Source organism: Lissotriton vulgaris, chromosome 10, assembly GCF_964263255.1.
Source record: "Lissotriton vulgaris chromosome 10, aLisVul1.2, whole genome shotgun sequence".
NCBI classification, from domain to species: Eukaryota; Metazoa; Chordata; class Amphibia; order Caudata; family Salamandridae; genus Lissotriton; species Lissotriton vulgaris.
Window position 1 is genome coordinate 170459662 of NC_141698.1, and position 25901 is coordinate 170485562.

A 25901-nucleotide genomic window follows, 5' to 3' on the forward strand; every position below is an offset into this window, starting at 1 on the left:
AGTGGAGATGCCAATTGCATCCCACCCCCGAAAGCCCACTAGGGCAGCGAGCTGAGGCAATCTACCATTCCGCCACAGCGGGGTTTCCAACGTCAGGACATTCCACCAACCCATCCTACGCAGGGCCTGCCACCAAACCTGAAAGACCACCTGCGTAATGGACGGCAGGGACCTCCTGAGGGGTGCCGAATATAAGAGCATATGTAAAGAGGCAGTACCCATCAGGGCTCGCTCCACCATGTACGCGGGATCCCTCCTATCTGCGTACCATCAGTCGTTCAGAACCAGGAGGTGGGACGCCTGGTAGTATGACATGACGTCCGATGTGGCCAGCCCACCCGTGTATATGGAGCGAAAGCAAGTCAATGCCACTCGCACAGCTCCCCCCTCCCACAGAAAGCCACTCAACGCTGTGTTAAGGTGCCGAAACCAATTTTGTGGGATCAACACTGGGTGATTTTGCAATTGATAAAGCAGGCGAGGAAGCGCCACCATCTTAAAGATGGCAGATCTACCATGTATGGAGAGCGGCATTCTGGCCCAAGCCTTTAGGTCCTCCCGCACGCGGTCCCACACCGGGGTAATATTACGCTCCCGGGCCACGGAAGCATCCTCTGTGAGATACACTCCCAAGTACTTTACTCCATCCGCGGTCACCCGAATCTCATTGGCCCATTCTCCTACAGGCTGCGGACCCCCCAAAGTCCAGAGGGTAGACTTTCCAGAGTTCATATAGAAGCCCGATGTTTCGCCAAAGATTGGTAGTATTCGCAAAATGCGGGGTCCCGAGCGCTCAGTGAGGAAAAACAGCACGTCATCCGCGTACATAGCTATCCTATCAGCCACGTCGGTCGACCACTGAAATCCCTTCAGTTGAGCGTCAATCCGTACCCACGCCGCAAGGGGTTCAATCGCCAGTGCGAATAAGTACGGGGAAAGAGGGCAACCCTGTCTCGTCACCCGGTGGATACTAAAGGAGCGGAAGATCCCTCCGCCTACTCGCACCGCAGCCGTGAGGTCCGTGTATAAGAGCCGCACGTATGCTAGAAATCGAGGCCCAAGATTCAGACGCCCCAATAGAGCAAATAGATATGTCCAGCTCAGGGAGTCAAACGCCCTATCCATGTCTGCCAGCAGCAATGCAGCCCGTTCCCCCAACCCTCGCCAGGCCGAAATCGCGACCTGGGCTCGCCTGATATTATGTCGAGTGGCGCGTTGTGGCATAAAGCCAGCTTGGTCCGGGTGTACCAAATCAGTAATGTGGGGCTTGAGTCTATTGGCGAGGGCCTTTGCTAAAACCTTGGCCTCGGTGTTAAGCAATGAAATCGGACGGTAGGACTCATGTCTCTCCGGTGGCCGCCCCGGCTTCAGGAAAACAACTACCTCCACGTGCCTCCAATCCGGGGGGAGTGCACCACTCTCACATGCCTCCTCAATGACCGTCCGGAAGTGGGGGATCAGCTGCGTCGCGTATTGTTTAAAGAATTCGCTCGGGAACCCATTTGGACCTGGTGCCTTACCCGGGTTCAGTTCGCCCAGAGCCGTGGCCAGCTCTTCATCCGACAATGGCCGGTCCAACACCTCACGAACCTCATCCGTGACGGCCCTCGGAGGGAGGTCATCTATGAACCGCTGCACCATCTCCGCCTCCAAGCACTCCCGGGGTGCATATAGGGTCTCATAGTAAGAGGCAAAGCTACCAGCTATCTCATCAGGCTCTAAGAGCGGCTCCCCATCCAGGGCGACTATTTGGGGCAATGGCTGGGCATGCATGATGCCCTGACATATGCGATGTAGCATCTTGCACGATTTATCGCCCCACTGATATATGCGGCTACGGGTAGCGAGCCAGGTTTGTCGGGCTTCATCCAACAACACTAATGTGTATTGTTTTTGCGCCAGCACTAGTTGACGCCGCGCCTGTCCGCCGTCCTCCCCCGTCCTCTGCGCTCTAGATCCTCTAATTCCGCCTCTCGCCGCACAAGGTCCTTACACTTTTCCTTACGAGCCGCCACGCACCATGAGATATCAATTCCCCGTAGCGTGGGCTTCATGGCTTCCCATAGCACCGCCGGGGACTCCACCGTGCCCTCGTTTGTGGACAGATAGTGTGCAAGTTCGCAAGTAATGTGAGCACGGTAAGGGCCCTGCATTAATTGCCAAGGCGACATACGCCACCTGAACGGCTGCCTAGCACGACCGGTGTCCAACACCATATAGACCGGAGAATGATCCGACAGCGCCCGCGGTAGAATCTCCGCTGACAGAACCTTAGTGGCCATTACCCGTGGAACAAAGATGTAATCCAGCCGCAAGAACGAGTCTCGTGCCGAGGAAAAGTACGTGAATTCCCTGCGCGCCCCGTGCTTGTATCTCCAGGAGTCAACCCAGTCCAACCCCGTGGCTATTGCCTTCAACCGGATTGCCTGCTCTACCCTCACCTCCACCCCACCAGCGCCAGCAGTGCTCCGCCATCTGTCCCACGAAAAGTCCATGATGTCGTTCCAGTCCCCCCCCCCACCACAGACAGGGCAGTGGGAATGTCGACCCAAAGGGACATCAACTTCTCCACCAGAGCCCATTGCAGGGGGGGCGGCGCATACACACTTCCAATGACTACCACCTCACCCCCAATCTCACCTTGTACGAACACATACCTGCCCTGTGCATCCACCCATGTGCGTCTATGACTAAAGGGGACCCTACGATGTATGAGAATGGCTACTCCCCGTGACCCCCTCGTGAAGCCCGAATGGAAGGCATGGGTGAAACCATTACGCTGCAAGCAAAGCGCCTTGGTGCCTAACAGGTGAGTTTCTTGCAACAACAGAATATCGGTGCCCCTTTTCTTTGCCCAGACGAATACAGCTCCCCTCTTCACCTTGTCTAGCATCCCTCTCACATTCCAACTCAACAGGCGTGTCCCGCAGGGGCCTAGCCGTGATCCCCCACTATCCGACAACATTTGTAGAAAGAACTATGAGTAATGCATAGCCCACAGCGGGCAACCGTGGCAGTACCCAGAACAGAACGGAAGCAGCAAATTGCGCGCAAGCCCCCCCCTTGAACCAGAACAATCCCAAGCCCCATCAACTCCCACCCCCATCCCCCCACCCCGCACCTCCCAAACACGGAAGTACCTGTCGTGGTCGGAGCGTGGTCTCGGCCCCAACAGGGAGCACGAGAGCACCCCCTCCAATGGATCCCCGAATCACAGCCCATGTAGAACTAGGCTGTTGTCCCCTCCCTCTCCCAGAGCAAGCGTGGCCTCCAGCCAAAGCCAGAACGCCCCGGTCAATGTTATCAAGCAAAGTTTAATGCAAATGGCAGTTCCCCCTACTTTCCGGGCACATCCTCCTGAGCCTCCTGCAAGTCTTTGTCCGGACGTGACTTAGATCTTGATTGCGAGTCACGACTCGAGCGGGATCTGCCACGGCGCTTTCGCTAATTCTCGGGACCCCTACCAGAAGGGCCCCTGGCTGAGGAGTCAGACTCTCTGCCCCCAGCTGTGTTGACGCGTACCTTGACAGTTTCATCCGTCCAACGAAAGACGTCCTCCGGTGTGTCAAAGAAGAAAGTGCGGGACTGAAAGACGACCCGCAACCTTGCTGGATAAAGCAGAGCATATGGTAACTTTAAGCCCAAGAGGCGAGCCTTGGCCGCAGTGAACGACTGTCTCTGTTGTTGGACCAACTTCGTATAATCCAGGAAAATAAGGATGTTGGAGTTCTCAAATGTCAGTTGACCCTTTAGTCTCGCCTGTTTCAGAATAGCGTCCCTGTCAGCATAGTTCAGTAATTTAGCAATCATGGGGCGAGGGCGCTCTCCCGGGGGGGGTTTCTGTGTCAGCGCCCGATGAGCCCTTTCCACAACAAAGCAGCGGGACAGAGTGTCGGCTGGCATCCATCCCTCCAGCCATTGTGTCAGGAAACGCTCCGCATTGCCCTTTTCGCAATCTTCTGGAAATCCTAAGAGGCGAAGGTTGCTGCGTCTGGCACGTCCCTCCTCATCTTCAGCTCTCGATACCAGACCCTTCTGTATTCTTTCCAGGGCAACAACCCTCTTTTTTAGGGTCGTCATGTCGTCCTCGACTGCAGATATGCGCGTTTCGGCGCCTGTTATGCGTTCCACGGCGTTTTGCAAGTCCTGCCGGAGGAGCATAACATCCGAGCCCACTGCCCCGATTTTAGCATCCAGGACATCTCTGGACTGCGTGATCGCAGCCAGGAGTGCAGCATTGTCGGGCACCGGAGCCTGCGCTCCCTTATCGCCGGCGGCTTCAGTAAATTTGTCAATGGGGTCCTGTTTGCCCTGTGTTCCCCGCGTCATGGTGTCTTCGGGGAGTGAGGTCCCCCTCTGGCCCACGTCCCAACCGATGTCTCTGCCAACACTGCCCAGCACAGGCGCCCACCGCTAGCTGCTCGTCGGTTGGGGGATGGTATAGGCCTTCAAGCCTGTGTCACCGTCCTCAGGTCGTAGCGCCGCTCCCCAGCCGGCTCCCGAAGATGTCCGGTTGGTAGCTGCAGCCCCACGATGCCTCACCCAAGAAAGAGGCCACTGCGCGGTCCACTCTCCAGGAGTGTTCGCCGGGGCCCAACCTGACCCCCATAGGCCGTGGAACCTCACTGTCCCCTCGTGTCTTCCACCACCGGGCTATCTAGGCCCGCAGCAGCCCCTCGCACCGTTCGTCACTGCTCCTCCCCTCGCGGGCCGGGGCCTCCAGGACAAGATGGGGTGGCACCGTACAGTCATTCCGAAGGGATATGAGCCCGGGGCCCGACCTGACCCCCGATAGGCCAAGCAGCACTGCTACCGCCCTGCCCGTCTCTCCGCTGGACCCCACACTGACCTGGACCCGGGGCAGCAGCCTATGAACCCGGGGCAGCCGTCCTCTCGGCAGACGCTTCTCTGCAAATCGGCGCCAATTCCTTCCCAATCGAAGATGGCGGCCGCTCTCTCCAGCCGTCCTCGTCGCCGGTGTTTGCCAAGTCTACACCGCGGCCACGTCTCCGGCAGCGTCGCTAGTCGGGGACAACCACCCCAGGGGCCCAGGATCCCCCAAGATGCAGCAGGGCTGGAACCTCTCCAACCCTCGGCGCGGCCCTCCTTGCCAGCCGGCCCGCGCCGGAAATCGAGGTCCCAGAAATCGAGGACCCGGCTTAGTAGGCCACTTCGGACCGCTCGTCGCGCGGTCTCCCTCCGGATCTTCTCTCCGCCCTAGGAGCGGATTCGGTGCCCCCAGCCGCAGTCCCCCGATAGCTCCAGGACCAGGATGCATACAGCGTTGCAGGGAACTGTAACAGGTGACCAGGGCTAGGATAATTCGTTAGGATTGTTGAAGGCTGGTCGGAGCTCCGGCTCTACACGACCGCCATGTTCGCTGGCCAAGCCACGCCCCCATCTCTCTGGAATTTTATGAATTATTTTTTCTTTTAACTTATTGCTTGCAATTGTTATACACATTGTAATAATTTTGTTGTAAACTTTTATGGTTCAGATGAACCGAAATAAAGTTGCTTTTGAGTTGAATCAGTATGGTATGTATTGGTGTTTAGCGACTAAATTCCGGTCGCAAAACAGCAATACTTTACCACCATTTAAAAAGTGTTGGTAACCCATTCGCAAATGGTAAAGGGTCCCCTTTGAGAAAGGTGAAAAAATATCTTTTAATAGGAGGTAGTGGTCCCTCGGACCATTGCCTGCTCTCAAAAAATGAAACTTAAATGTTTCATTTATTTCTTTTTAAACATTTCCCATTTCCCTTTGAAAAAATGAGCAGCATTTAAAAAAAAAAAAAAAAGACTTCTTTATTTAAAAACAGTCACAGACTTGTTGGTCTGCTGACTCCAGCAGGCCACCATCCCTGTGATGGCAGCAAATCCTAGTGGTTCGCAAATTGCAACCTACCTTATTTGTGACCCATTAAGAATTGCTAATGAAACTCAAAAGAGTTTCATACATTAGGAATAGTGGTTTCCTAATTGCAATTAGCAAAAAATCGCAATTAGGAAATCGTTATTTCTATTCATCGTACCTCCGACCCATAATACCTTCTGTAAGAAGTACATTTCTAAAATTCTGCTTTCAGTTTCTCCAAGTTGAATTAGAGCAGAAAAAACCCAGCTAACCATAATACACCTGCAAATTTAAATAAAATAGTTTTTGGATTATTTCCATCCAGCTTTACAAAACAGTGTGTTTCATGTGTGTTTTCTTAACTACTTATATATTCTAAAATATTGTTACAGTTGTTTAACAGGTATTTAAATGTTGTGTATTAAAAAAATGACATCCGGCAGTCTTTCCTTTCAGGTGCCTGTACCCTGGCAAGATTGTCGCATAGTTCACTTTACAACCTCTTCTCAATTTGCAGTCAGGGAAAGAACTGTAAACACCAATCCCCATGTTAAAAGAGTAAGCAGCAATTTGTCAGAAGACACAGCCTGACATCTCATCTCTGTCTTTGAAGCACAGCAAATGTGAAAAAATAAACCCAAAATTTAAAGGCATCTGTATTGCTCTTTCACCTTCTGAACTCCAGCAGGGTTACCCCCACCACAGCACCCCTACTTCCAGCGCCTATCTTCAGTCTGTTTTCCTCATTTGTGCCCTGGTGCAAACGTTTTCATGGGCTTGAATATAACCTGTTTGCTCCGATCCCCGTTACACAAGTAGTAAATGGTACAAAATACTATTTCGCCCAATTTGCACTAGTTGAAAGTTTATGTAATCTCATCTGGCCAGAAGATTTTTCAAATTCACAGATCAAACTGCCTGATACTTTCTTTTCTTAAAGACACATTTTACGTCATGCCAACATGCACCTTTTAATGGTGCCCTTGTCATCCAGAGGTCTGATGTTTCCAAAGTCCCTGCCTGAATGTCTCCCAGGGCAGGACTTATATCAGCATTTTAGTATGTGTAGTCCTAGTTAGCCATGTAATTTTAGAACCACAGGGACCAGGGGGGGCGTGGCTTGGATGCCGCGCAAGATGGCCGGCTAGGTCCTGAGCGCCGCCGCACCGCGGCACCTCGTCACCCTTTTCCCGATGTGAACGGGACTGCCTGACCGCCGCCTGGCCGGATTCCTCTATCGGAACCTCGTGGGCACAAGGGGAGCAACTTTGCGGCTCTCGGAGTGCCGCTCTTCACCTGCTACCGCGATGTTTATATCGTGCCTCACGGAGCCGCCATTTTAGGTGTCCTGGAACTGCCGACTCCCTCTCTCCACAACACGTTATGACGACCTCTGCTATCATGCGTTCCTCGGCAGCAACAAACTTGGGGGTGAGCAGCTGAACTGTTTGGTGCCTTTTGATACGTTTTAGTTTTTACTCTCTCTCTTCTGAGAAGTCTTTCCTCTGGCGCCTCCTCTATGAGACTCACTCTCTTCAGACGCCTTGTCACCTCAGCGCTCCTCATTACCAGTGCGCCACCGATGCTCCTCATGACTTTTTTCTGACTGTTTGCTGTGCTGCGTATTTCATTAAGCCTCAGCCGTCTCATAACTCGCTTTTCCTTATTGCCAGTCTCAACGCCCCCTTTCTTCAAATTGCCAGCATATTCTCCATTCAATTTCTTGGCGCTTTCTTGTGAAACTTACAAGCGCTTCCACTGGGAAATAACTTCATTTTCTTTTCCTCCTGTGCATTGAACTGAGTTGATGGCTGCAGTACCAATTTCTATGGTGAGATTACGCAAACCTCAATTTGTCTTTGCTTCCTCTGTGCATACTTCGGTGGGTCCCTCAACTGGTACACCTAAATCGACTCACTCTGCAAAAATGTCGACTTCTTCTTCTCAAAAAGCCTCTTCGGCTCACTCACCTGCCAGTAGACCCTCTCCACCTGTTCCATCGGGCAAACGTCTTAAACAAAATTCTCCTACACCGGAGGATAACCCTTCAACATCTCCTATTGATCAAATTTTGGAGGAGCTGCGGGCAATGCGTCCCTTTGTCGAAGAGACAAGTAAAGATATGCAGCTTTTGAAGGACAAATTGGAGTCCATGGATGCCCGACTTTCTACTGTTGAGCTACAAATTCCTGAGCTTCAATCCAACACGCAACGTATTGTTGCATTAGAAAAGACTGTCCTCTCTCTACAAAAGCATACGGAGGATTTGGAAAATCGCAATAGAAGGAACAACCTTCGTATTTACAATTTACCGGAAAATCTTGAGGGTGACAATCCAGTGACTTTCTTTACCACCTTCCTGCCAAAACTTTTGGACATGCCCCCCTCTACATCCATCAGTATACAGAGAGCTCATAGATTAGGCGCAAGAACAGATTCTTCTTCTAAGCCTCGTGGAGTCATTATCCTATTTTTGAAGTACACAGATCTCCTTTCGATTCTTTCAGCAGCAAGGAACAAAAAACAAGTGACTTGGCAAGGTCAACGAGTTTACTTATCTCAAGATGTCTCTAATGCCACTGCCTCCAGACGTAAGGAGTTTCTAGCTATGCGTCCTTCTCTGCACTCCCTGGGAGCAAGATATGGCCTGTTTCACCCTTGTACCCTCAGCACTGTTCCCAAAAAGCTGCGCGGGAGGGCGCGCGCACACAGATATCACCCCAAGCACGCAGTGTGCTGAATTTAGCGCGCACACAACATCTAATCCTTCAAGACCGTATTCATGTTAATTTCGGCGCCCGTGTGCGCTGCCATTAACATGAATACTACATCAAAGGGTTCACAATCAGCCCCGCCGCTTGCACTGTTAAGAAAGGAAAAACAGTGTCTCCAACAGGACGTGTGCTTTAAGCACACGCTGTGTTGGAGACTCTGCTTTTCTTTTCTTAATTGTAGAGCTACGGGCCCGATTGTGACCCTTTGTGTTCGTATTCATGTTAATTTCGGCGCCCCTGTGCGCTGTAATTAACATGAATACTACCTCAAAGGGTTCACAATCAACCCCGAAGCTTGCACTGTTAAGACAAGGCTGCCAAAGTTCTTTCTGCACCTGTTTAATGATAACCCATAAGAACAGTTTCCACACGGTAGTTCGGATATTTGTGAAATTGCATTCCCTTTGTCTCTGCTGACACTAATCTCAGAAGGCGATCACGAATCAGAAAGGTGCTCCCAGTGTTCGAGGGCTTTGTTAAACAAATGCCATGTTAACTGCATTTCCCAGCTCTACTCATTGCATTCCAGCTTTTTTATGCACACCAATAATTGGGGTTTTTTTTGTCTTAAAAGAAAGCGAGATGATTTGTCTTCACTTGCTCGAAGTGGCAGCCATGAGAGCGTGACATTTATCTTGTACTACGGACTCTTTTTCTGTTTAAACCTGCCGTGTGTCTCCTGTTACAAACCCTGCTTGGGAGGGGCACTGACTCTGTTTATCCCACTTCAGGTGCATGGCATTTTTTTCCATTGCCAGAATAGCGGTTTTGTGCACTTCAGTCAGCGTGTTATTAATGCTGGCTATTAATACCTGCCAATGCCTGACTCCTGTTAACAAGCGCTGGCTGGAAGAGAATGTGCCATTCCAGCACAGACCAAAGCCAGACAGCATTTCCAAAAGTCAGAAAGTTCAGAAATTCTCAGAGGGCAGATGAGATTACATAAAGTTATTACTTGGTGAAACCTGCTTGCTGAGGACATGCAGATAAGGTCCTTCTTGCCTATCCAAGCTGCGCTTGTTCATACATCTTGTATGACCAAAACCTGGCATGGCCAGTTCTTTTCCACTCAGTTGCCCACCCGAAGCTGTGTGTTCAGCTCGATCTTGTGTTCTTTCATGCTCATAGGACCATCCATATTTGTTTGAAGGCTGCATTTATTGTCTTAAAATATATAAATATACCCTAGATCCTTCACTCCCCCAACCGTTTCCAACAAACCTCCCAATCCCCAGTAGATAGCATGTTTTTATTTTAGGGTTTTAGTACAGACCTAGAACATGTCGCTTTGTAGCTACTTCGGAGCACTGGCTGGGGTGCGGCAGGTGCTGCAGCATCAAAGGTCATAGAAGAGACTACATGTCTTAGGGGACACGGACAGCCTTGGGCAGAGCTGAACCTGGGTCTTGCCTGGCTCTAAGAGCAAGATTGCGAGCCGAGCCTTAAAAGATGTAACTCGGGTAACAAATGTGAGGAAAATGGTAGACTAGAAAATAGAAAAACATGGATTTTTCATCATATTAAATTGTTTCAATAGCCAGTAAACAATTATTTCATGGAACTGAGTGATGTTTATTGAAAGTAATATTTTTTTGAACATGAAACATTTAAGAATACGGTCGTAGCAGCACGATTTTGCCACAAATTATCCAAAACTTGTCAGCTTCGGGTAAGGTCCTGCTATAAATTGAACCACAGCCTGGCCCAATTACTTTGTGCTAGTCATCTTCAAGTGAATCCAGTGATCCCACGCCCAGCAGCACTAATTTCTGAGGACTGTTAAATATTTTTTCTGAACAAACTTTCATCCAGAGCCACAGACAGAAAACAATGCACCTCTTCTGAGCTAAGCTTTGAGCCACGGCACTTATTGTTTTACAAATTAAGCACTGTTTCCCGCAGTATTTGGCAATTGTTGAAGTTGCCAAATGAAGATGAACGCTGCAGTCTACAGCAAGAAGATTCCATCTTTTCACAAAAATTAACTTTGAGAGGTTGACACAGCTGCACATGACCAGCTTTCGCGGGTGGCACCCGGTGCAACATTCTTTTTTTGGAGCCCTCCTCTCATAGCTCTCTTTTCCACAAGTTTACCCACTGCCACTCTCCGAGAGTGCCCCTCATCTCTCCATAGACCCTCTCTCATATATATTTCATTTATTTTATAGTGCTTCTCATACCAGCTTAGGATGTTGGATCACTTTACATCACGCATATATTACACAGACATGAAGGCTTATACGTGTGTAAATCAGAGTACAGGAAATGTTACATAAAACAATGGGGATTGCAAGGTGTAGGCATACCATGTCATTCATGCTAGCAAAATGTATGTTTTTAGAGAGTTTTGTCTGGAGATACGCAAACCCAAGATTCTCAGTCAGTCATATTCACTTTATTCGGTTAATAAAAAACATTAAAGTACACTTCAAACATCTCCAACAACAATATTAAAACATATACAAGGGTCATAGTAGAGTAATCTTAGGCACCATAAACATTCAGCAAGAAAAAGGTCCTCAGCCTTTTGGTTGTTTAAAAACTGAGGATTTTGATGGGTAAACAACCTTTACAACGCAACTTTTACAACGCACTACCATTACAACAAAACTTTTACAACACAAAACATCCATTACAACGCATGCCATTAAAACGCAACCATTACAACGCATGACACTACAACACATACCACTACAACGCATGTCATTACAACGCAGTCATTACAATACATACCATTATAACGCATACCATCACAACGCATAGTACCCTTACACTATCCAACACTAACCCTACTGTTGCACCCCTGGAGTTAGAATAGTAATTTTTACCCCTACACTATCCAACACTTACCCTACTGTTGCACCCCCTGAAGTTAGAATAGTAAATTTTACCCCTACACTATCCAATACTTACCATATATGCTATGTAATGGTATGCGTTGTAATGGTATGCGTTGTAAAGGTACGTTGTAAAGGAATGCGTTGTAATGGTAGTTTTGTGAAATGCATTGTAATGGCATGCGTTGTAATGGAATGCGTTGTAATGGATGTTCCGTTGTAAAAGTTTTGTTGTAATGGCATGCGTTGTAAAAGTATGCGTTGTAGAGACATACATCCATTTTGAAGGCACACATCGTGTTTGAGACTCTGCATTTCTTTTGTTAATAGAACACAGTTGCAGGGCTGATTGTGTGCCTTTTCGAAAGTATTCATGTGCAGCACCTTGTATATGCATAACTGCTGCAGCAAATAGCATAAATATTTTCTAAAAGGCTCACAATCTGCCCCAGAGCCATGCTCCTATTAACAGTGATGGCACTTGACTCGTGTGAATGGCCCTCTTCCACACTACATGTTTTCTTGGATCTCACACATTTCACAAACTATCTCTGACGGGATATCCACACATTACTCCGTAGCTTGCACATCAAATTATAAATATGTTATGTAATTGTGTATATATGCGATCTTGTATAGGCTCCTAACATTTCCTCACCCTATGAACAGTGCTCGAGTTGAGGATATTTAGTAAAATCATATTACAGTACCACCATTGGAGTCCTGTACTTTTCTGATCCCGAAATGTACTTGCCTGTGTAACCAATTCATGTCTTGGCATGTGTATCTAAATTGAAAACCTGCTTTAAGACCATTCATGTGGTGCTGCATGTGTGGAAATGCACTGTCTTTACACTTTTTTAAGCAAAAGTTTGGAGTGATATTTGGCGCTGCACCCCCACGTGTGGTCTGGTTCCTGACGCACATAGTCTTGGTTGCAGCGCACAGAGACCTTACACTGCTGCACACAGAGGAAAATATTTAGAGGGAACATTGACCCTCAGAGTCACTTATCGGAATAAGACTTGGTCATTTCAAGATCCTGGTGAACTACGGAATTTCCTCTTTTTGCAGAGTGAAGAAGGGATGGACGCCTCCTCCTCTACTTCGAACAGTGGCTGAAATGTTTTTGTTGTCTCCATGTATTGTTTTCTAGTAGTGTTTCTCTGATTTCATGTACTTCTCTATACTCCTTCTCTTAATCTTAATCTTCTCATCTTGCTTATCTTCTTTTTTCCTATGTCTCCTTGCGTATGTTATACATACTTTCTCTTTCTAATTTCTGGATCTATACTTTGTGTCACATGTTCCGTATGTTAACAATTTCTCCTTTTTTCCCCAGGCAGATATGTGTCAGACGCTCCCTTCACCATCTTGTTCCATCCTTTGTTCCTTTTTTGTGAGGTCTCAATGTGGTTCTGCTCCTGGTCCTGGTCCACCCGTCTTGTAACGCATCACCACCTCCCCACCTCCCCCCTTTGTGTACTTCCCCTTCCAGGTATGTTCATTACAGTCATCCTTTTGGATTTGTACTGTCTTCTATGCCTTCTCTCTTTTCTTCCTTCTCCTTCTTTTGCTGACCTTCTTTCCCTTTCCCTACCCCTTTCCCTTTCCCCTTTTCTTTTTCCTCCTCTACCTATCCTTCCTTCTACCTTTTTGATGATTTTCATCGTTTTTACCTCTTTAAAGTTTGAATTACTACTTGTACAGTATGTTTCTGCATTTTTCAATTTTGAACAGTTTATTACTCTTTCACCTTCAAAGTTGTTTCATGGAATGTGAAAGGATTTAATCACCCTATCAAAAGGCAGAGAGTACTCTCACACCTATTCTCTTACAATCCTGATATTGTTCTTATTCAAGAAACCCATCTTTCAGATATTGAATCTTTAAAACTAAAGAGATTGTGGGTTGGAACTGTTTTGTTCTCCCCTGCTTCTCATAAAAAGAACGGGGTTGCTATTTGATTCATAAACGTGTCCAGTGTAAAGTACTACTTCAAGAAAAGGATGATGAGGGTCGTTGGATTTTAGCTAAATTACTCATTAATGCTATCCCAATTACTGTGTTCAATGTTTATGGCCCTACATGCTTTGACTCCTCTTTTTGGCCCTCCATTACAGCAAAATGTGTTCAATATAAAGATGATTCTTTCCTGTTAGGTGGAGACTGTAATCAGATCATCGATCCCTTTTTGGATCGTAGTAGATCCTCTGTTCGTTTTTCTCCTCACAAACCCCATAAACAGTTCCTTGACACTATCACTCAGATACATCTTGTGGACTCATGGAGACTCACTCACCCAGATATTATAGATTTTTCCTTTTTCTCTCCCCCTCATGCTTCTTTCTCTCGTTTGGACTACATCTTTCTATCCTCATCTCTATCTCAACACCTTCTATCCTCTTCTATTGAACCTATTGTTATTTCTGATCATGCTCCTATTATCACTGTATTTGATCTTCTTCCTCCTACTCCTAAATCTTCTCGCTGGCGTTTTAACCCTTCTCTTCGTGTTGATCCTCTTTTTTCCTCCTCTTTTCGCTCTTTCAATTCTGAATTTTTCCAACTTAACTCTAAACCTGATACCCCTCCTCGTGTTCTTTGGGATTCCTTCAAAGCCACAGCCCGCGGTTTTATTATCGATTTTGTCTCTAAAAAGAAGAAAAAGTTCCTTCAAAAACGTAAAGTTACCCTTGCACACATTAAGTCGTTAGAGCATCAATTCTACACTTCTTCTCCTAATCATATGTCTCCTGAACTTCTTAAGGCTAAAATTGCTTTCAACAAACTACGGATTCAGCCTCCTCTTTTCTTCTCCGGAGCAGTGCACGATACTATGGAGGTCGCAATAAGTCCGGTAAATTACTGGCTAACTATCTAAAATCGCGTAAGGAACGAACTAACATAGACTCTATCTATTCCCCTTCTAATGTTCTTGTACATACAGATGCAGAAATTTTGGAACAATTTCACTCTTTTTATGAATCTTTATACACTCCTGAAAATCCCCCTACCCCAGAGCTTATCCAATCTTATTTTGATAACCTACCTAAGCCAGATACTTCCCACCTTAATTTTTCGGACATTGATACTGATCTCACTATTTCTGAGTTATCCACTGCTTTGTCCTCTCTCACTAAAGGCAAAACTCCAGGACCTGATGGCTTTCCAGTTGAATTTTACTTACATTTTTCCGATCTCCTCTTACCCAAACTTCTCTCTCTTTTTCAGTCTTTTTGTTCTGCTGGACTGGCCCAAGGCTCATTTCAAGATGCTACCATATGCCTTATCCCTAAAGAAGGTAGAAACCCTAAATTTTGTAAGAATTATTGACCTATATCCTTAGTTAATGTGGACTATAAGATTTTTGCAAAATTATTAGCTCTTCGCCTTGACCCGCTCATGCCACATCTCATCGGAAAAGAGCAATGTGGTTTTGTTAAGGGCCGCCTTACCTCGGACAACTCCAGACTCGTCCTTAATGTTTTAAGTAAGGCCCCCTCGCTGTCAATTCCCATTGCAGCCATCTCAGTCGATGCTGAGAAAGCCTTTGATCGGGTTGACTGGTCTTTTCTCATGGCTTCCCTGAAATGGCATGGCTTCAGTCCTAAATTTATCTCCTATATTTCTTTAATATATTCTATGCCCAAGGCTTCCGTTCTCGTCAATGGCCACCTCACTTCCCCATTCACACTTCAACGTGGAGTTCGTCAGGGCTGTCCTCTGTCACCTCTTTTATTTATTTTAGCGCTTGAGCCCTTCCTCTCTTCTATACGTAACAATCCCTCCATTTCTGGATTCCCGTATGGTGATCATCATCTTAAATTATCTGCCTATGCTGATGATATCCTTTTATTTATTTCAGACCCGGTCACCTCTGTTCCCTCTTTATTAATTGAATTTGAAAAATTCTCTTTGGTTTCAGGTTATAAAATAAATTCTGATAAAACAGAAATTCTTCCTCTAACCAAATTTTGCCTTCCCCACTTCTTCACCTCCAACGGCTTTGCTTGGAACTCTAAGAAAATAAAATATCTTGGTGTTCTTTTCTCTAACTCTATCTCCTCCTCTATTCAACTTAACATGAACGCGGTCATCTCTAGAATAGATTCTTTACTCTCCTCTTGGAATCCTTTATTTCTTTCTTGGTGGGGTCGTCTTGATTCCATCAAGATGATGATTGCCCCGATTTTGATCTACTTATTGTCCATGCTCCCAATCCGTATCCCAGCGCTCTATTTCCGCCGCATTGACTCTGTTTTGTCCAAATTTCTCTGGAAACAGAAAAAGGCTCGTGTATCTCTCTCAAACCTTCGTAAATCTAAATTTAATGGTGGGACCAATTTTCCAGACTTTCGCCTCTACCATAAGTCCTTCTCGCTTCGACAAGCTTCCCGCTGGTTATCACAGGAGATCTCCCCTTTTTCTCCCCTTTGGCTTTCTGTTGAACAGGAATTATTGCTTCCTTATTCTTTCCAGGAGGTAATTCGTTTCACTTCTAAAGCCCCATGTCTTAACCCCCTCCTATTTAAACACACTTCTTCTCTTTTGCGGCCTTTGGTTTCCTCTATCTCGGTCTCTCAGGAATCCTTCTTATTATTACCTATCTGGTACAACTCACTCATTTTAATACATAATAGACCTATCGCATGGCCCTCGTGGAGATCGAAAGGTATCATCTGGGTGCGTCATCTTTTTGATGGTTCATCTCCCTGCTCGTTTCCTCAATTCCAATCTCAATTCCGTTGCCCTCCTTCTTTTGCAAAGAAATTCTTCATACTTATGGAAACCATTCTTGATCGTTATTATTCTCTTCCTTCTGAAGGTTTACCAGCCTCGTCTCCCTCTCTACTTACCGTCCTCTCTACTGTTCCTAAAGCTTCCCTTATTTATCGGTATTTCTCGGCCCCTGATCCGGATCGTCCCAAATCGAAATTGGAATTATCTTGGGAGAAAGACTTGGGTTCCTCCTGGTCAACTTCTCTTTGGGACAAACTTTGGGCTAGATCCTTGAAGATTTCCCGTACTGCCTCTCTTACTCAGTCCCTATTTTTCTTTTATCACAGACTCTACCTTTCTCCTCTTTCTATTTCTCGCTTTACATCCAATTCTGTAGCTAATTGTTGGACCTGTAATGCTCCTAATGCTGATCTTCTACACCTCTTCTTCCTCTGTCCCTCAGTTCGCTTGTTTTGGACTCAGATATGGTCTCGTCTCTCCCGTATTTTTAACATCTCTCTTCCCTTTTCCACTTCTTTCGTTTTTCTAGGTAGCCTTTCAGACACTTTGGAACTCTCTCCACATTCTCATGGTCTCTTTGATCTTATGCTGGCCCTTGCACTGCAACACAATGTTTCTAACTGGAAATCCCTGAATACTCTGTCCCTAAGCTGCTGGTGGAATCTAGTAGGCCATTCACATAGACTTGATGTTGCTTTTGCGTCCTCCTGCAAACCTTCCCGAAATGTTGAACTCTACTGGTTACCTCTCACCCTATATTTAGATCAATCTGCCAAAAAGACATATTCTCCACTTTCCTCTGATAATTTCAAACCCCCTTGAACATATGTACTCCTGCTTGTAGTTTATGATATTTTTCAATTTCACTAATGCAGTTTTTTAGCTTTATTCATGTTTTTGCTAAAGTTCTTATTTCAGGTATTTGCTGAATATTGTGTATTTACTGTACTTTCTGACTGAACTTCATTGTGTTTCTATTTTTATTCATTCTTCTATGATATTAGCATGGTTTTATTTCCCTCCCTTCCCTCCCCCCCCCCTCCTCCCCGTAAAATATTCAAAATGCTTTGCCTTTTCAATGTGACATTAGCTCCTTCTGTTTAGTTTATCCCAATTTTTAACCTTTTTCTTGTAATTTGCTGATGTCACCTTATTGTAATATCCAATTTTACTCTAATAAAGCTTTTAAACATAAAAAAAAGAACCACAGGGACCAGCAGGCTACGCAAAATCCCAGAGCAGAATAGCTATTCACTCAGGAACAATGGAAATCTGAGCATTCTGTTAACCAGTGACATAAGCAAGATGTCCCAAAATATTCACCTTGAAAAAGCCAATGATCGCGACCTCTTCAGATTCGATGAAGGCCACAGCCTGCTCCGTGCTGTTGATGTGGACAGTGCTGGGTCCAGTTCTTCGATTTAGCCACGTGACGAAAGCTGATGCACTTCTGACTCCTTAGACATAAAAAACAGAAAGTCAATAGCTGAGATCAATGTTGTCGAATTTGATTCTTGTGTAATTTGTACAACATCCTGTACTGTTTGAGGTGACGGTGGCCCTCTAAAAAATGGTAAAATGCAACTTAACATTAACTAAGCGCTGTGGAAGCCATGTGCATGGCTGTAGTAGGTTGAATAATCTAAGCACAAATTTGTACGGCCTTTGTTTGCATGCGTTAGCCCTTGGTTTTTACCAGAGCTTGTTTTTCTGTTATTACAATAACCCACGCACTTGGCCCACTCCAATTCGTACAAATCCCACATATACCTTTATGAATAAACATACATCAGCCATGTGTTTGTTTTTCTGTGGGAATACTCGGCCGCAGTTTTATTACATGCATGGACTCTACGTTACATCATAGGCCTCGTAAAACACATTGGTCAGTCCTAATTCGAGATGACAAGTCCGTAAACGTTTTACAGTGACATAACTCATTCTGAGTGTCACAAATCATTCTGACGGGATCATAAATCATAATTACATGACAGGTCATAAATTGCAGTGGGCAAGTCATAAATCAACTCTGCCATACATAAATCATTTGGACGGGATCATAAAGTTTTGCTGTGTAACAGGTCATAAATCATCAACAGTTGACCTGTTCCACATCATCTCTGCCACATATCAATCAAGTCCTTGTCATTTGCTTGTCATAATTAATTGCTCGTCTAAATATTGCCTCAACCACCACTATGGCCCGATCTATGGCCGTCCACTACCTCCCTTCGGACTACCTAGTCTCCCCATCAGAAACTTGGGACCTGTCTTGAACAATTGTAAACATAATCTGTAAATATGGTATCTTGAGTAATTGGTTATGTAAACTATAAATACGTTGCTCTTCTTTCCCTTATGTATCCGGCACCCCTCCCCCTTACTACTAAATCTGTTACTGGTTGATTCTAAGCATGTCTATATATTGCTTTGCTCTCCTGTAAAGCGGTCCGATACCCTAACGGATCAAGTTCACGCTCTATAAAACACATAAATAAATAAATGAATAAATAAATTAATTAATTAATTAATTAATTAATTAATAAAAAATAAATAATTCTGCCAGCTTGTTGTTAAGGCTATCCTCCAAGCCGCTTTTGGGGTGATAAAGGTTGTTGGTTTTGTAAGTTCTTTCTCTGATTGTGAGGGGAAGCCTCTTCACAGGAGTTAGGCCCCAACTCACTATCCTGTTTGTCCATTTTGTGCCCCGCCAACCTGCGGGTCTGGGCTGCGAGTGCCGTTCTCCGCTTACTCCCCAGTCAGCCTACTTACCCTGCCGTAAGGAATCCCAAGGTAAGCAGCCTTCCTCTGGCACACCGCCCTCCAGTGTACCTCCTTTACCAACCAACATACTCTTTTACTGCCACATCGTCTGTAGGGCTCACGTCCCCAGGCACTGAGAGGCACTGGTGAGAGCCAGAGATGGGCAGCACCGAAAAGGAGGAAGAAGCAGCAAACCCCAAAAGAGGAATGGGGGTTACTCTTTTGGGGTTTGCTGCTTCTTCCTCCTTTTCGGTGCAGCCCATCTCTGGCTCTCACCAGTGCCTCTCAGTGTCCCAGCCGTCAAGCCTCCCAAGGATCACTGTTACGGTAATATATTTCCTTCTGATGGCTTACCGGACGCTTTTATGCTTCATAGAAATACTCTAATTGTGTTGTCTACACCCCACTTCTGGTAGTTTCCCGACCGGTGTCCTTCTCTTGTAACACTGTACTCATATTTTCAGCCCGATTAACTTAGCCTTCGTCCATCTGTCCCTGGTGGTCTAGTAGTCAGCCGGCTCATGAAATTACTACGCGCGGCTCCTGCCCCACGAATACACCTTCAGGAGGGGCAGCACAATCTTTTTAACCCCTGAGCCCCAGATGAGGGAGCAGTGGCGCACTCCCCCTATAAAGGGGGGTACAAAAAAATTACCTGTCAACTAGGCCCTCATTGGCCAAGTGCATTAGCGACAACCTTGATGCGCTTTCTTCCCCAGAAGGATGGGTCTCACCTCCCCTCATGTTTGCCACTAAAGCGGCTTAGGCTGGACATTTCCGGGTCCCAGGCTGCGGTTATTGCGCTGGCCCCTTATGCTCTCTTTGGGGGCGACCTCTGCCAAAAAGCAGGCAGATAAGTACCTCCCCCTCGGCTCAGGAGCAGCTCGGGGTACCGACGGACAGAGCGAGCATCATCACCTGAGCTATCGCAAGGTGAGGTGAGGTTTATTCCCATGAGACATTGGGAAAGAATCCATTTCTGGAATACTCGTCCTACACATCGGAGCTATATGTATGGTAGGATGTATCGTATTACCTTTCACTTTTTGCAGTAGTGTAGTCTTTGGTCCTGAAGAAAGCCAGTGGTCCATTCTGACCTATAATGGCTGAAACATGTCGACCTCTCTAGTCAACTGACGGTAGTTATTCTGACAAACTACCCACACGCTGTTTTTAGTTTTGACATTATGATATTCCCTTAATAAATTTACCCTTGGTATCATAATAGTCAATTTTAATCTGCACTTATAATTTTTTCTCACATTTAGTAGCACTGCAAAATTAGTTTTTCAGCACCACAGAGCTTACATTCATGGCTTGTTCCATCACTGGTGGTTTTGTGTTAGGACATCTCACAATTGTATAAGGTGAGAGGCCTATCATATGCCAGTTTTACAAATCCAGATGATGATGTTCTGCCATCTGGTGGGATTCCTTTCCAGTTCAACACAGGTCTAGCTGCTTCAGAATCTGTTATTTGGCCGTATTTTACTTTGTTGTTAGACCAGTAGTATCCGTTTTTGTTTTGGCATACTGTGGATGGGGGATAGAATACTACTTGGTCTTTAAGTGCATTTCCCCTTGGACCCCTTATTACCTGTTTATTCTGAGATAAGTATTGCTGCCTCTACGTCAAGTCCAGCATTTTTTTTGCATTCTGACACCTATAGTTCCTATTCTGCAATGGAATAAGCAGGTCAATAAGCCCCTGACTTTTTCATTCATTGTTCTTGATGTAAATGTAAATGTCAAGGTACTTATAGAGCGCACTGTCACCAGACATCACCTTGCGGTGTCGCCTATACGGCTTCCTGGCGCTGATACTCATACCGCTGTGGAACCCCTCCTGGCTTTCCCTGTGAAGTGTCCACTCCTGGGCCCCCCCAGGGTGAAGCCAGGCATCCTTAGCGCTGTTGGGGCCGGTGTGGAGGCTAAGCAAGCTATTGCCCAGAGTTGCAGCGTGGGGCCCGTGATTAGAATAGGCACCGAGGCGAGAATTAACAGGTCAGAGGAAATTGAGCCCGAGACCCTGCCGAGGCGGGAATCGAACCCTGGTCCCTGGCCAGAACTCTGCATCAGGGTCTGCCGCTCTAACCATTGAGCCACACTCCTCCACACTTGATCAAAGCCCTGGCAGTGCCATGTATATGCAAAGGGCGCGGGTGCCCGTGTACGCATAGGCAAGCAAGCGCATGTGTGTATGCCTGTGTGGTACATATCCACATGCTGTCTATATGCTTTGGCCATTTTGTTAACTGCGCATGCGTGACTGCAAATGCTGCCTGTTTGTACGTTCCGGGCACCCATACTGCGTATAGAGTTGTTGGTCTGTTTATGCAGCATAAATTACAGATTTGATTGCTTTGGTAACGTTTGTTTTTGTTAATTGTGTCCAATCCATCATTGTGCTGTGTTAAGCTAGTCCCATGACAAACGTCGGAGTGGCCGTAAGATTCCTGCTAGGGATTTGCAGACCTTTTCCCAACACATTTATTCAGCACATTTATTAATAATGACATGTCCCAAATTAAAGTGATTGGTTTACCATTTGCCAGCATATTCCACCCCAAAAGATTGCAAAATGCTGTAGTAATCCACGGGCCTGCACATTCTCCACAGGCACAGTGAAGAAGTAATTCATACATTTGTTCATTTTGCATAATGTGGTAGCAACGCACGTATACTCAGTTTTTATTAGTGTGTGCACGTTCTTGCCCAGTTTTTACAGTTATTGAGGAAAACACACATTATGAGTTTGCACACACACAGAATAGCCAACACAGCACCCCAAAACAGAAGTTTGCAGCATAAGCGAGCTGAAACAGACATAGGCACGCACACATTGAGAAGTGCAGGCAAGCGTATAATCAGAGCAGCAGGCGCACAGGGGCACCGTTTGCAACTTCCTTCACGAAAACAATTTTATAAAGTAAATGATCGGAATGGCATACGGCGGAAGTGACAGAAACAGTATTTGTTTGTTACACCCATCCACTCTCCAAGCATGCTGCAATGTTACATAAATCCTGTTCAAAACTGTTACCAATGCGAGTACCCCAACTTGCCACAAGGGGGCTCTCCCGCCTTATATTCACTTACTCTCTACAGGTGTTGCTGACATGAGCCGCGAAAGCCGTTATCAAATACAACCATTATTTTAAACATATATTAATTTTATTATTGTTACACCCTAGGCTCTGTAAGACTATGAGCACGATTTGGAGTTTTGCGGAAAAGGTACGACTGGGAATTTTAAAAGGCAGTAAATCTGCAGCAATTAATGGGAGTGCATTCATGGGCGCTAATTTACTATTTTATTTGTGAACTAGCAGCCCGTCCCGACCTTGTCCGGAAGCAATCAGGCTTCCCCGACCCCCGCCGGCCCCGACATTGTCCAGAAGCCCAGGCCCCCGCCCGGCCCGTCCCCTGCCTGCCCCGACCCCCGCCTGCCCCGACATTGTCCGTGGGTCGCCTTTCCTCAGCCGCTGCTCCTCCCCTGCGCTCCTCAGTTTACCGCTCCTCGCTCCTCACCGCCGCTGGCCACCTCTCCTCCCGCCTGTCCGCTGCTCGTCACCTCACCGCCACTGGTCACCGCTCCTCCGGCCTGTCCGCTGCTCCTCACATCACCGCTCCTCCCCCGCGCCATGTCCGCCACTCCTCGTTGCGCTCCTGGACGCCGCTCCTCCCCACGCTCCTGACGTGAGCACGCACGTCGCGGCCGGCGCTACTTCGGAGGGATTACTTTTTTTTTTATGTACATTTTTTAAATAACGTTTTTTTTTTACATTTATATAGCTTATAACCATCTGCACACCCTGACGATTACAACGGTGTATCGGGTATGTGGATTGGCACTGTGGTTCCCGAGTTTACCCGCCTCAAAGCCTCAAAGTTCTTCCTTTATTATAGTAGTGTAGATTACCCAAAGTATCAATGAACTTTCAGCACTGGCTCCGTGACTCCACGGACAATCTGAGTCATCCGCAGCATCCCAACCTGGCAGCCTGAGCTTCACTTGTTACTAGTTCTGAATAAGAATGGCTGATTCACTGGTATAATTAAACACTTCCTTCAGATGTAGGTTGACCATCAATATTCTCGCCCGAACTGTATTTTCTCCGGGTGGGAAATAACAAAAAATACTAGACCAAGCCCCAACCCCAAAGGGAGGATGTGAAGTTTAATATTTCGTTTTAGGGCAGATAAATCAAATATTTACTTGGCTTTCTGCTGGGATCTAAAAAGAATCTTGGAACCAGCCCGTCCCCCTGTGATGGTAGCTCTGGGCAAAGAATGTTGTATTTTACCTTTTTTTGTGGTTATTTTAAAAAGTACAGTAAGCAATTTTTCAGCCCCTTTAGGAAGTCTCGGAATTTGAGGCAGTGTAGCCCTGCCTCCTGTGCCTTTTATCAATTGACTGATGATGAGTCTTGTTTTTATGTCGGCTTCTAAGTGAGTGCCGATGGGGACCCTTCCTGCAAAGAAGCGCTGTTCCTGTGTTGTTGCTGTCTGGCCACTTCGCCACGCCTCGCGGCCCCCGCTTCGCGGGTGCTGCTCGTAGGCTTAGACTCTCTCTGGGGAACATCCTTTCTGCCTCCCTTCACGTGCTTTGAGCACCAATGCGCCCCTTGCAAGCTGTCATCTGGTCAACAGGGGTAGAGGCGGGACTGCGAGGACCAGCATTCCTAGCGGCGTGGATCGGCCGCAGCTGGTCCTCTTCCCGCCCCTTCCTCTTGTGTTTCCTTCATAGCTTGTGTGGACAACGCGCACGCGGGACGTCCGCGGGGCAACGGCCGGGGCGAAGACCGGGCAAAGAGCGGGCCGTTTGAGGCCGTTCGAGTACGGCAGAGTCCGGCCCAGGCCCACTCCCCCTGGACGTTCTGAAGACCACCCAAAATGCCATTAAGATCAGGGAAGGAACGTACTGTACAAATCAACACATCTAATGGCGTCGTCTCTGGCCCCTTGGACGCTTTTATCACCCGGGCCACTGGCATCTTAGAAAAGGAAATTGCCATGGTTGAGAAAAGGCTCTCAATAGACCTGATTAGTGGAAAACGATCCTCGCTGGGGGCTTTAGCTACATCTGTCTCCCCTGCACCATCTGTACCCCATGCTGCCTTCAATTGTGTCCATACCACCTCTACGGACGCAATAGTCCATATAGAAAATATTGGGGGTAGCCTGTCCACAAGAGACAAAATAATGGAAAAAAGGCTTAGTATTAACGACTCTAAAGATACGCAGGAGATTGGGATGGAGGATAATGACTCTGTGATTAATGAGGAGCAGGATTTTAGCCAATTATCCGGAACTCCTCTTCTTAATCAATCCAATATCTCTAATCCTGTTGTAAAGGCTAATTCACCTATATCCAACTCTGCCCCCAATACCAAAAAGAGAAAACGGGATTCTAGAATGTCAGGGGAAAGAAATATGACACCCAATAAAGCAAATACAGTCCAAGGGGAATGGCGCCAGGGGCCCGAGCCCCAACTAAACTTGCTAAAACCCTCGGTGCCTAACAATAATAATATGCTATGCCCCTCACTTTTGGCTTTGGGTTCCTCCACTACATGTCCCATGTGCCTCAATAGTGATGAGGCTCTGCTGGCAAAAATGGAGGCCATGTTTAAAACACTACTTTTACCAGTCCTGGAGCGGACTAGGCTCATGACCTCAAAGATCGATAGTATGGAGGGTCTGATCCAATCAAACCACGCAATGTTGCAAGCATTGTGTGGCTTAAATAATAAGGGCACTGTTAATGCACCAGCACCAAGTAAGGCACCTAATAAGGTTACTAGTAAGAATATGGAAAACGGCAAAAATTCCCTCAATAAAACGACAGGAATAAATAACACCATAGCTAAAGGGGGTCAAAAAACCAATACCTCTTCTACCATCTCTTCTAAACCAGGTGTTAGTTCTCAGACTCAGATACTAAAGCCCCAAACGAAAACAGAGGCTAAACAAAATATGGTTGGGCGCCAACACATGGGTCCTCAAATACAATCTAATATAAATCGTCCTTCACCAATTTCTTCAAGAACTCAAAATACTGCTTCTACCAGTCGCAGGGAGGGGGGGCGTAAAAGGCCAAACATCCCCAGTGTTGATCTTCCACCCGAAGCGGCCTTACACACCATCGTTTTGACAGGCGTAGCACCATTCAAACCAGGATCTAGGGAATCATATGGTGACCTTCGTAATAAAGTCACCTTTTGGCTGAACAAAAATCGCCCGCTACCCCCCTCCACTCCTACGGAGATATTGTATGTGAGGAGAGTAGATTGGGTGGGGCCTGAGGCTAAAGATCTAGAAGGAGACTGTATCCTTATATCGTTCAAAGACTCATGGGTAGTAGATGCTATTAAACGAGTACCCAGATTTGCAAGGCAGGGGGATGTACAAACACTAGATTTATCCTACTTCTACCCGCGCAGGCATATACACTTCCAATCCTATCCTCTGTTCCGTAAAGGTCCTGCTGCAAGACATCCCATGGTACTGACCCCGATTGACTGCCAGCGCCCCTTTCTCTTTAATCATTTTGGCCCCCTTTCTGGCTTGGAAGCTATAGATTGACTTAACAATCCCTTTAGCGAGTCTCCGACTGGTAGTGTGATAGCCCAAGTCCCCAGTGATTATAACGTGGTATGCCCAATTCAACTGACCAATCTAGTTGACGGGGAGGGAGGCCGAACATATCTGCCAAACAGCCCTAGACCACACGTAGTTACCCAGGGGTCCCAGATCGAGGAGAAAATCACTGCCCCGGTAGACTGTGTTAAGCATCTAGTGGATAATGATGATATAGGGGCTGCTCATGGATCTGTACAGCCCTTACACTCTTTGTTGCCAGGCAATTTGAATGACCATCTAAAAATTTTGTCCTGGAACATAGCGGGTATTAAGGCACGTCTTG

General features: G+C 46.6%; 1 protein-coding gene across 1 annotated transcript in view; it reads right to left on the reverse strand.

Moving 5' to 3' along the window:
• PDILT (protein disulfide isomerase like, testis expressed) overlaps nucleotides 1-25901 on the reverse strand; it is a 316066-nt gene that overhangs the window by 210774 nt on the left and 79391 nt on the right. The window contains exon 3 of the mRNA XM_086940802.1: nucleotides 17534-17667. Coding sequence (XP_086796928.1) covers nucleotides 17534-17667 — 134 coding nt within the window. The remainder of the gene's footprint in view (nucleotides 1-17533; nucleotides 17668-25901) is intronic.